The sequence below is a fragment of the Geospiza fortis genome, unplaced genomic scaffold (assembly GCF_000277835.1).
Source record: "Geospiza fortis unplaced genomic scaffold, GeoFor_1.0 scaffold40, whole genome shotgun sequence".
Classification (NCBI taxonomy): Eukaryota; Metazoa; Chordata; class Aves; order Passeriformes; family Thraupidae; genus Geospiza; species Geospiza fortis.
In genome coordinates this window covers 18,656,564-18,669,002 of record NW_005054297.1, presented here as the reverse complement: position 1 = coordinate 18,669,002, position 12,439 = coordinate 18,656,564, and the positions used below count along the sequence as shown (strand labels likewise).

Below are 12,439 nucleotides of genomic sequence, written 5' to 3'. Positions count from 1 at the left end.
TTCAGCACTGTAAGTCTGGCTGTGTTCAGAAAGATCTCAGATGCACAGTGTGGGCTACATTCTAAGCCTGGTCTCATTCATGACCACACATTAACAAATAGTGCAGCTCACTGGAGAAACAGGCAATCTAACAGATTCTTGTTGGATTGCCAGTGATAAATTCACTAGACCTACATAATCTGAGAGCACAGCACTATGCACAAGTGTTTCCAGGCATGCTCTGGTACAGGTGGAAATCTCACTGGAGATGCCCCTGCTTTAGGGAGAAGACAGGAGCAAGCCCATCACCTTGTCTGCATGGTGGTCACATTCCCATCCTCTGCCATGGAAGATTTCAAATACTTTCTGGAGAAGGGAAAGTGAGACTGTAGTCAAGTATCCTGTTACTGTCATCATGAACACTGGGGTGGTCCAGCCACTTTTATACATAAAAGATATGGAGAGAGTTACAGAGAGAGAAACTAGAGTCTGTGGGTCATGCCCAGGGTAGAACATGTAGCATCACTCCCTCTTCCTTGTGGCCAACTGCAGAGCTAAGGTGAGATCAATGAGAACCCCCGCCCCCCATCACCAGGCCAGCATGCTCACTGTAATCCCTCCAGCACCCATCTCATGGCACACCTCAGGAAATCCCTTTACCACATATGCCTCAGTGTATCTCATGGCTGCAGGCCTCATTCCTCCAACTGGCTACTCATTGCAGCCTAGCCTAGGTTTTGCTTTGCTCTGTTTTAAGGACCATTGGAAAAGCTGTACAGTAATTTTCCTTTACAGGACCAAGACAAATTCAGACCAGAACTTATTAAATCTAAGGGAAGAGGAAACACTGTGACAGGAGTTTTTCATAGCAAAATAACTAATAACTCAAGGAACATCCCTCTGCCCCATTACTCTCAAGCAGATTAAGAGAAGTCCTGTCAGTTATTTACAACATAAAACCTTGCAAATGCTTGTTGTAATTCATAACCTATGAGAAGAGGCCTATTTAATTTTGCAACAGGAGCATGGGCAAGAATCTGCCCAGAAGTGAAATTTCAAGGAATTAAAATAGACCTACCCTCTCTCACAGAACATTTCTGTAAGAGAGAGACAGAATTGCTCCTATCCAGCAGGCAGTCATCAAGGAACTAATCTACAATGTTTAAAATTGCCTCCTCTGCATCCCTTTTGATCCTGCATTTCCCATGTCTCAGTCACTATCCTACTACCTGGCTATACAATGGCATACAATGCTTTAAAGTGGATTCTTTTCAATTTCAGGTGGTAAGGCTGATGGGGGAGAAAAAGGACAACAGTAATTTGAGGAAAGGATAGAATTAGAGTTAAAATTAATCTGCAAAAGCGATCAGATCCTAAACAAATAACACACATAGAAAAGCATGATACAATCCAGGAAACAGTATTTAATTAAAAAAAAAACAAGTACAAAATGCCTCTGGAAGTGGACATCAATTTTCCAGCATTGTTTTTGCTACAGAATTTTAAAAGGGTTTCAAGTCTTGTTTCGCAAGCACCTATAATAATTTCATATTCTGTCTTCCACTGATCTTAAAAAGACTGCTACAAGTTGAAATATCAGCAAAATTGTTTTGCAATTTTGTAAAAGTCTGTCTCACAAAATTCAGAGTCAAGAGATATAAATTTACTATTTGTTAACACATGGAATTACCATTATGAAGTGAAATTTCTCCAGTACCACAAATCTAGGTCTCACAGATTACATGTGACATACACAGAGCCAACCCATTCTTATTTAAGGCTAAAAAGAGGAAAGCAGACTGCTCAGAATGCAGACTTCCTTTTGCACTGGTTCTTATAGCCCCAAATATGCCCCAACAGCTCCACCCTTAGGAAGCTGCAGAAAAAGACATTTTGAAAGACTGGTCCCTTGGGCTCTCAGCTTCAAGGTCAGAATACAAAATTTATTTTGAAACAGCTACCATGCTGATATAATTGTTTTATCTAATATTCCATACACAAAGTTAGTAAATTATCACAAATTATCAGGAAAAACTGACTGTACTCTAGATATGCCTCATAATTGTATGCAAAAATATGAAATGGCTGTTTTCCACAGTTTATGCCCAGAAGTGTAAAAATAGTTTAGGTTATAAACTAACCTAAACTTTGAGAACTTGAGTTAAGAAGAAATGTGTGATGACACTACTATCATATTACCAGCAACGACATTCTGAATCTTCTTTGTAAGATTTGAAACCAAACTATTTACAAGAGCTGTTTATTTTCTGTGCCCCTTCGGCAAAGTGAAATGTAGCACCAGATCGCTCCTATAAACGATCTGATCCTTCTTCAGTCTCCCTTTCCTAATTTTCTGCAATACTCAGAGCACTACTTTCAAATCTGCTTCAGCTACTCAGCTTTGCATTTCTACACAGCCATACTATGTTTTATCTCTAACAACAGACATGTATCTAACTTTGAGACACTTCATTGTGCCACATACAGTAGTGAACAGTTATTCAGATTTAAAAGTGGTATTTCGTAATAATATTGCATATAAAATGCAGATAAATAGCATGAACTGAAAAATTATTTTAGGAAGGAAAATAAAATTCTTTGGTGAGCATAGAGACAATACATGGAATCTGTTTCTTTGCATTAAAATCCTGTTGAGTTGAGCAGGACTCATACTCTGCCACTTTGCGATTGACACGAGTTAAAATCTGCATGAGTTCAAGTTTCCCTGCATGTTTCTGCAGCATTTCACACAGTGACTGAATAAACCACGAGCCTTGAACTGAATTCCTCCAGGAGTAATAGCCTGTGGAAGAGAGCAATGTCAAAGTGATGAAACAGAGCAGCCTTTCATACAGGACAGGTCAGCAATTAGGAGAACAATGCATTGTTTCCAATGGCAACCAATATTTTACAATAACTCAAAACCACCAGTCAACAACATTTAGATTTTATAATCTCCAAAAATTCCAACTGAAATTTTTTTTCTAATCCTGTCATCTTTTATAATCTAAGAAAACCTTAAGTAGGAAGAAAATCAAAAGTCAGGAAAGTTATCTTCTGCTGCAGCAATCTTAGTCATTAACCACTTACTACTTTTCATGGGGTACACAAATACAAAGAGGTGACAGTACAGATGGAAAATGGGTTTCAGTGTCACTAATTTCACAAATATGTGCAGAATTAAAGACTGAACCTACTTCTGCTAAGCGGAAATAGGACATATGAAGGGCTCTGCCACTACCAATTTTGCTTAAGGATGCAATACAAATACAGTCAATAGAAAAATAATATGCTGGTACTTATCATTCACTTCTGCATATCTGACTGTTTTGTTCTCTGAGAATAATATCTTTTCCTCTTGCTGTAAATTATTTGCACAACTCCAATTAACTGAATTTCCAGCAGATGAACATTTGAGGGTTTGCTAGTGAGAAGGATATATTCAGGGCTTGGTAAGGGTTTTGTAGGAACTGAGAATAGCAATTACTTCAACAAGAAATCAAGTCAAATTAAAAAAAGTGATTGAGGGAAGTAAATATTTATTTCCATGAAGGACTGTATTTGGTCTGGCTGAGCAGGAAGAGTTCATTTTCCTACAGCAGCCCTCAGTGCTGTGCTCTGCACTGGCAGCTAGAAATGTGCGGATAACAACCCAGTGCCTTGGGGTGTTATCAGCACATTTGGGAGCAGCGCTGCCTCCCCAGCATTCCCCCACCAAGGGGCCGGGACTGGGCAAGAGCCTGTGAGGGGACACAAGTAGGACAGCTGACCCTGACCAAAGGACATTGCACACAAGTGAATTCACCCACTGGCTGGGTGCCACTCCAAGCTGTAATTTATAGCATGAGTACAGGCTGACATGGATACAGTCCCTCACCTGGAGCTGTAGAGTAGGCATACAAGAAGTCTGCCTCTACAGGTATTTTCTGACACATTGTTTCTTCTGATCCACTGTCTGTCTCAATACCAGCATCTAATTCTGTCCCTCTACAAGCCTATTTGGTAGAAAGAAGAATGGAAAATAATGTTAAAATAGAAAAGTAAAGGCAGTGATCATGATAAAAACATTGTTATGTTGTGTTTTAAAAATTATATCATGATTAAAAAACTGCAAAAACAACAAGAATTTATGTGCCACATTTCCATTGGACAGACTCAGAACTAGTAACATTTATTTAACTCAATTACACAGTTTAAGTAAGATAGATATTCGTTAAAAAGTGCGCTCAGAAACTCATTAAAATATTACCTAATATTTTATTTAATACACAGAATTAATGCAATGCCAGCTGTTATAAATACAGCCTACCTAACAGGGAAAATTGTGCCACTTTAGATCTGAAGAGAATCTTACTCTGAAAGTAATTACACTCGAATCTATTTTAGAAAGGATTAACTTTTTGCACTAATAATTAGTGGGAAATGGTATTTTTTTTAACTATCTGGCTGATTTGATCATCATTGTTCAGCTGTACATCACCTGAATGAAAAAGAGCTTGGGTTTTCCTGCTAAGCTTCTGCACCTGTCACCTCTGAAAAGGCTTGTTAATGCTTTCAGTTCAAGAGGCCCATCTGTACCATAGATCAATCCTTCATCGCCATGGCTTAGCAAGACACAAACGAAACTGCTTCGCTTGCTGTGATCTTCTTCAGAAACTTGAAAGAAAAAAAGAATTATCTTAACTTCCTGTACTCTGTAAAAATTTGGAGCATTTGATCCTTCCTAGGTCACAGAAGTCTTTAAGAACTAATTAGCATGTTTAGAAACCTCCAAAGAGTTTTCACTTCTGAACACAAGAAGCCTGCCTACTTTACGTCAGGAGGCTGGACACAGGAAACCCCAAATTAAGGGCCAACCCTCCCCACTGCAAGACGTGGCCACAGAACTAGGCCAGGAATAGTCAGGAGACAAAAAGGGTATTCCCACAGTGTCTCCAATTTGGAATGATACACCTCATTCATGCAATAATGGTCAGCCTTGTGGTCTGGGATTGGACTGATGGAATACCCTGGGTTTTGGGAAAGAAAGGAGAAGTCCTTCCTCTCTTTCCAACTGGGGATGCTTCAACTACTTGGATTACATGGGAACTAAATGTAGCATGATCACAGCTGTTGCTGCTCCTGCAGGTTCTAGCAGTACACTTTCACTTTTTACCTGTCCTGAGGTCTAGAAAGATTTCTGAATCCTCTTAATTTTGTACTGACAGTTATTTAAGCTTGATATAAAGTGTTTGTAGTTTTATACTTTTTTTTCATCTTGTGGTATACAAATAGCATAGAATCTATATTCTCTTGCCTGACATTATGGGAAATGTACTTGAGGACCAATGATCTTTTCAAATTTATGAGAAGATACAAACAAGGTTAAAAGAAAGGATCCAAAAGAAATTATGAGTGGTAACTCAAAAAGATGCAAGAGTTTGTAGATGAAAAATAAAAACAGCCTCTAAATCTGAAGTCTTACTGTTTTGTGCTTAAAAAACCACTACATTTCTGTTCTGGAAGAAAATAATTGTTTCAACTTTACTCAAGTGATGTATACTTGGGCATTTCTACAATTTATGGCCAAGCACTGCATTCAGAAGAGTCACATTTTCAGCTACTTTCAACAGACCAGCTACAACAATACTAATGAATTAACCATGTCTGGGAACATTTTCTGGCATAAATATTAACTGGCACTAAAGACCTACACCTATGTTAGCAAACACTTTCATTAAAAACAAACAAACAAGGAAACTCCAAACAAAACCAAACACAAAAACCAAGACCAGGATTGCTATAGGCTAACTGTTGTTGGGAATAATCACTGGAACACTTTCAGTGTTTAAGTATGACCTGGAACAGTGTGGGAGAGCACTAGTGGGCATGAGGCCCAGTCATGGCAGAGAACCTTGCACCAGTTAACTGGAATGGCCTGTGTTCCAGGGCACTGATACCTCCAGCACCATTTAATGTCTAGGTCTACACACAGCAAAGTCCAAAAAAAGCAGGACTGACACAGCAGTACAAAGCTCTCACCTGAAAGAAGGGTGTTTTGTTTCACACGGTAAACAAAATGTGAGCTGTTTATCCAAAAGAAAATTCAGTCTACACACTTGCAGTTCTGGTCCCTCAATCAGAACCCCTCTTTGGGCCACACCACTAAGCATTAAGCACAGAAACCCGCTACCCAATCTAGCAGCTTTCTTTCCAACTCACAGAGCTTCAGTGATCCCAAGGTCAGAATATAAATCAGTCTGCATTTAAGTTTCCGCCTTTTTTGCATCCTTCTTTAGAAGATGAGAAAGGATACGGAGACAACAGTCATGGCACAAAAGATGGAGAGACAGCTAAGATGAATAAACATAGAAACTATGATGTACATGTCATCCTTAGCAATAAATCACCAGAAGGTGTGAAATAGCATTAAAAGAACCCAGAAAGAAGAGATGTGAGGGCAAGAGATGTATTTGGAAACAGTGCTTGACTTAATGTACACACACAACATATAATAACTTACCCTTTTTCAATAGTTTAAAAATGTTCCCACATGAAAGATCATTGTTGATCTTTATTTTATATCCCAAATTCATAAAAACTTCTCTGACACTTGCAGCATCTGCATCTGTACCTGAACGGGACGACATCCCTATACACAAGAGAAAAGTGTTATTTTTTCATAATATATAGATAGCATGGTCTGATTGAGCCAAATTACTTTTCTTGTTTATAGCTGTATCAGTCTGAAATATTCCATTATTCCAGATCCACTCTAGCAGAGACAACATTGCACTGTTACATGGGCATACCATCTCCCACCCCCTGTACCTATTGTAGATTTATCTGCATTTTATTTTTATATCTACTTCCCTATTTAAGGACATAAGAATTTCATTTGCAAAACAGAAATCATGACTAAAAGGTAAGAGAGACTTGTACTGCAGATCAGTTTTCCTCCTCATTACTGCTACACCCTAATGCATATTTGCTACACCTCTATGCATATTTGGAAGAATGGACTGAAATGAATCACACCCATGACTTAATTTTAGAGTGCAATCCAAACTGGTCTGCATATTTAATTTTGAAGAGTAACACACGGCACAAATTTATCTAAATTAAGGAAAAAAGTAAAAAAAACTTGTGAGTGGTACTGGTATGTGGCTGGAAGTTCTTATTGTTTATTATTACACATTCCCCCATCTCTGGATAATCCATTCTGTAACTGTAGTCTGGCAGAATTCCAGAGTCCATAGACTTGCTAGCAGGTAGGCTCTTTCTGTATAGAAACCAGATAAAATGTATGTGTTAATTTTTGATCTCTCTTTTCAAAATAATGACAACAATAGGTTATTTTAGCAAGCCCAATGGAACTGGTGAGGTTGCATTTGTAGCAACCTTCCGTGGAACTTGCAACAAGCTTGAAATTAAAAGAATCAAGGAAGAACTGTGTTTAAAATTGTAATGCCTCTGCACAGGAGAATATGAAAACTATGAAAACTTAGTTTAAGGATGCCAATTACTGTATCAACAAGAAATCAGTTGGGCTTTTTTACTATCATCTTTTGAAATCTATGTACCTGGCGGAAAGGTTAGTTCTGAGAAAGCAAATCTGTTCTGAATTCTAAACAGAAGTTATTATCATTGAATTTCCACAAGACAACATTCAAAACCTAAAGAAATGTGGCAGATGTGTGCTCCTTTTCTGCTTAAGCAATAGCTGTCAGCGTGATGGCTACACCTCAATGAAGCTGGACTTTGGGAGACAGTTAACACAATGGCTAAGAGCCATAAGTCTTCCTCAACATGTAAGGGCTAGCTGAGCATGCACTATCCCAAAACATGGCTCATATGCAAGTTTGACTGTAAGTCACTTGTCCTCCTCCACATACAGCAGGCTGCACGCCAGGATCTCTATCGAGTAGAGATGCCTCTCTCAGTTACTCCTCGAGGCTGAGACACCCCTTGCCACAACAGCTTCTTGGTAAGTAATTGATAGTATGCTAAACTTAAAAATCTTAGCCCAGTGATATCCAGGATTGATTGTGCACATATAATCCCTTAGACATAAGCTGCTGACCAGACTTCAATTGAAGACTTAAACCAAAAGTACCTCACTTACCCTTTAAAAGCTGGAATAGATTTTGCATCTGCCTGATCTTCCCCCAGATGTGGTCCATCTCCCATTTCTGTCATTATTGCTTTCAATTATCAGCTTGAAAATGCAAGAAAATAGAAGTATTATGACAGTTCACACAATAACTTTAGCCTAGGATATTAGTAGACAAAAAAAAGCTTTCTGAGTAATGTCTACACATTTTATATTTGAAAGAACATTACTGCCTTCTAAAAGAGCTCTGGGAAAAAGTCTGCAGATCCCTACGACCAAATCTTTGAAAAAACTTACAAAAAGCAAGGCAAGAGAGAAACAAATCAAAAACAATCTTTAAAACATTGTAATGTTCCCAGATGCATTAGAAATTAAGAACCAAAAATCAAGCAATGCAAGTTATTAGATATGTGCAAATACTAACATAGATTCGAAATTAGGTCATAGTAGCTTGAGACATGAGTAATTTCTCTGCATTGCATTTCAAATGAAACATCACTGCATCCCATTCTAACTGGTGTATGTGAAGGCAATTGCAATAGTAGTAAAATAAAACCACAACAATATAACTTAAATCATTTGATGAAATGACCCCTATGCCGTGGGATATTTACTTTTATGAGAATACAGGCCAATAAATTATAAGGGGTACCAAATCAGAAATCAATTTAAAAGCATTCAACCTACTCCACAGTTACTTTGTGCATACTCATGGAACATACTACCAAAAGTTACCTTAAACTCAAGAGTCAGAAAACAATTATGCATCATAGATTTAAACAACCAGATAGGACAAAGTAATAAATGTTTAGTAGTGCTGAGACCTCAAGAAGGTCAAACAAGGCATTACAAAGCAAGAATTTTACAAAAACTTACTTCAGCAGGTATATTTATGGTACATAAGAAGGTATGAGTAACCAGACCAAGTAGCAAGATTTGCCGGTCAGATATGACAGAGATTCTTATTTAAGGCTTAAGTTCTTTGGGGCAAACTATATTTGCCATCTTACATAATGATATTATTATATTAAGTCTCAGCTTTGTATCTGTACTTTTGTTAGCACAACACAAACACCCATTTTTGTGGAAACAATTACTGATGTATCAGAAGCATTAATTTGGTTATGCACAACCTGCATGCTTAACCTGTTTCTGGGAAGACATTTACTCACATTTTTAGTGGCTTCAAAAGATCTTCAGTGTTACTCTGAATATTATTTCAGAGCACTTGTGTAATTAAATCTTCTTCACCAAATTATTCCAGACTTGGCAACTGTATTATGCAATGCAGCAAACAGGAAATTTCCTGTAAATCAAATTACCAAAATACAAAATAAGCTTAGTATTTTAGAAATAAAATGTCTAAAACACATTTTATCATTGTATTTTAGAAATTTATTTTAAAGACAGTATCACAGGGTCAGAACTAAACCTACAATGCTGAAGTAGACTGCCTAGCCTCTTGATCTGGATTCATCCATCCGAACTTCAAAGTCTAATTCATTAAAAGCACCCTGTGGGAAGAAAAAAGGCAATAATCTCCAAAGGGAAATTCAAATACTTATGACCTGTGGCATGACAGAGATCCAACTCTATGCCCTAGAGAGCAGGGAACATTAGCACTGCCAGCAAAGTCTAGTCTACAGTGACAACTGCTGTGTGCACCCAGTTCTAATTGAAGAGCAGAGCTGCTGATCAACAGCAACTGGAAAGAACACCTTTCATTGACAAGGATGCTTTAAAGTTCTGCTCCAGCACAGCCCAGCTTCAGGAGCTTCTATGACTTTTTCAACCACCCCTACTACAATGTCCTTGGGTTTGGCCCTCAGCTTTCCTGAGCTCTCAGCCTGAGCAGAATTTGTAGGAAAACACCCAAGCAGACTGACCCACCATTCTGATGCCACTCATACTCTTCCTTCTCCTGGAGAAGAACTAGGTGCACGAGCACAACCCAAACCCTCCAGTGTGACGGATTAATAAGAGACAGGGAAATTATTAACTTCCTTCATCTGTTCTTTGGCTAACAACAGTAATAAACAGTCACACCATATAAAAAAGCACAGCATCATGCGCCAACTCTATTATCAAAACCAGCTAGCAGGCACACAGACAGCAGTGTAGCCATGTCAGCACAGAAATCAACTTCTGCTAAACCCCAGGTGTTGAGCCCAGCTGCCTGGCACTGTGAAGTTCTGCAGTGCCAGTGCTGCAAGTCCATGAAGGAGAGAGTGCAAACTAGTAAACATGTGCCTCCATAAGCTGTGGCTAGCTCCTGTTTATCAGATGAGCCACCTACCAAGAGCTACTTGAAGAAAGACTCGGCCAAAGTACAGGGCAGGCTAACACACTCTGGCCAACAGATGAGCCCTTGGAATCTCGAGGGAGGCTGAGTGGCTTATTGGGTTCTCCTGCACTCACATCAACCAAACTGCTGAACAGCAGCAGCCTTAACTTAGCAAACTTAACTTAGCAGACCCCTGAGAGCACTGAATGCTTCTTACAACATAAATGCTAAGGCAGGATGCAAACACTAAGAGAGATATTCAACATTTAAGTGACTTTAAAATAAGACTTATGTCTTTGACACTTTAGCGACCTTAAATTTTAAAGCTCTCAAACTGCTGTCCTTGATCCAGCACCAAAGAAAGAAATTGGAAGTAGCTAGCAAAACCTACAATTACAACAAACTATATTAGTTTCTATCTGAAAAATGTAAAACACGACTTGCAATACCGTATCATAAAAATATTTCTTACTAAGATCTCCAGGAGCCTAGTTCACAGCCTACAGTTTCAATTGTTCAGTGAAGTGTTAGAGCTTCCTGCACTCTACTTCATCACAACTGGAGCTTGTCTGAGAGACTTTACAGAAGCTATAGGGACTGTCTAGAAAAACTGGCTGTAACACGTTGAGTACTTGAAATGCACATGGTTTATCTTCAGAACACAATCTGTAACTCTTAATATCCATCAATTCCTGAGCACCCTCAGGCACCAGGTCACCTGCACTCTTTAAAGAACAAAAGACACCCACAAAGAGATTTCTCTTTTGTTGCTAGACACTCAAATGTGTGTTGGAGCCAGCAGGGTATTTTGTGCTCTAAAGCATCGGTCAGGGTAACAGCAATGCTCTCTGGAGGATGGTGCTGATTCTGACAGGCCACTAAGAATTGCCTCATCTTGCTTTAGGTAATGCAGTGATGCCATGCATTTCCCTGTGGAGGATGATCTCATCCTGGTGGGGGGGAAGAAACCACGGCAGTGCTTTAAAAATTTATTACAGATTTTTATTCTGCTCTTTGATATTATTTTCTCTGAAAGCTTTGATAAAACGAGGTTTTGACTGAAAGGAAATATAAAAAAGAAGTTCTTGAAAAGAACAACAGCATTTTTATAATCCAGCAAAATATATTCTGTGGATTTTAGGAAGCTTATTTTATAATATTGTATCTGAAAAAAATACAATTAAAAAAAATGAGACAGAGACAGCAAATATAAAAGTGATGCTACAATGATCTTTATATATACTAAGTAGTAAGAAATTAAGTGGCTCAAAAAGGTCCAAAGCTATGCTCTGCAAGCTACCAAAAAATGACCAATGTCTCTCTGTACAGCAATATTTTTTCCCTGCATAAATGCAGTTGTTCTAATGCTTTTCTTTTGATAAGAGAAAACAACAAATAAAAAAACAATAAATAAAACAACTTTTTACTCCATTCCAGACTGGATTTACTTATTCTACCGGGACCTAGTGAAAATAAATTCACATCATCATGTGTCACCACTGCCATAAGAACCATCAGGTTTCTTTTTAAAGCAATATTTCATTGAAATTACAATCAACAACAGAAATAAGTGGTATAGTGATAAAAATAATACCAAAGCTTCTGAGACGGGAGAAAGCAAATAACTAAACTGTCTTTAGTTACCAGCTGGATCCTGAAATATGCAAACCACAGGAGACAGCACATATTTAGTATCTATCTGCCGCTACAAAGCAATGAGTACAGCAGTATTAAAACACATGTTCAAAACAGACATCAGCAATGTAAAACATCTCCCTAAAGATAGGAAAAGGGCAGTTTTCCACATCACATGACTGCAAGAGAAAATGTCAAGCATTCAAAGAAGGTATTTTTTGTACATGAACATATACACGACATATCATGATACTAATGCAGACATGCAAATTAAAAAACTTCCTCTCTACAATGTACAACGCTAAACAATAATTATCTGACTAATAACAGAAGGAAAATATAGATGCAGACTATACGAAAAAACAAAGAACACTTGAAATATACCATTACATTTTCTGTGTGACACTATCCCCCTACTAAATACTGCTACCACAGATGGAAGCAGGCTG

The 12,439-nt window shown here is 38.2% G+C and overlaps 1 protein-coding gene across 1 annotated transcript in view; it reads right to left on the bottom strand.

The window, feature by feature from the left end:
- Positions 1–1,383: 1,383 nt before the first annotated feature.
- The window catches only part of CASP3 (caspase 3), an 11,609-nt gene continuing 553 nt past the window's right edge, over positions 1,384–12,439 (bottom strand). The window contains exons 2-9 of the mRNA XM_005415533.3: positions 9,508–9,585; positions 9,244–9,377; positions 8,084–8,176; positions 7,116–7,240; positions 6,482–6,610; positions 4,460–4,635; positions 3,857–3,974; positions 1,384–2,782 (exon numbers count right to left, since the gene is read on the bottom strand). Coding sequence (XP_005415590.1) covers positions 2,556–2,782; positions 3,857–3,974; positions 4,460–4,635; positions 6,482–6,610; positions 7,116–7,240; positions 8,084–8,157 — 849 coding nt within the window. The 5' untranslated portion in view covers positions 8,158–8,176; positions 9,244–9,377; positions 9,508–9,585 and the 3' untranslated portion in view covers positions 1,384–2,555. The remainder of the gene's footprint in view (positions 2,783–3,856; positions 3,975–4,459; positions 4,636–6,481; positions 6,611–7,115; positions 7,241–8,083; positions 8,177–9,243; positions 9,378–9,507; positions 9,586–12,439) is intronic.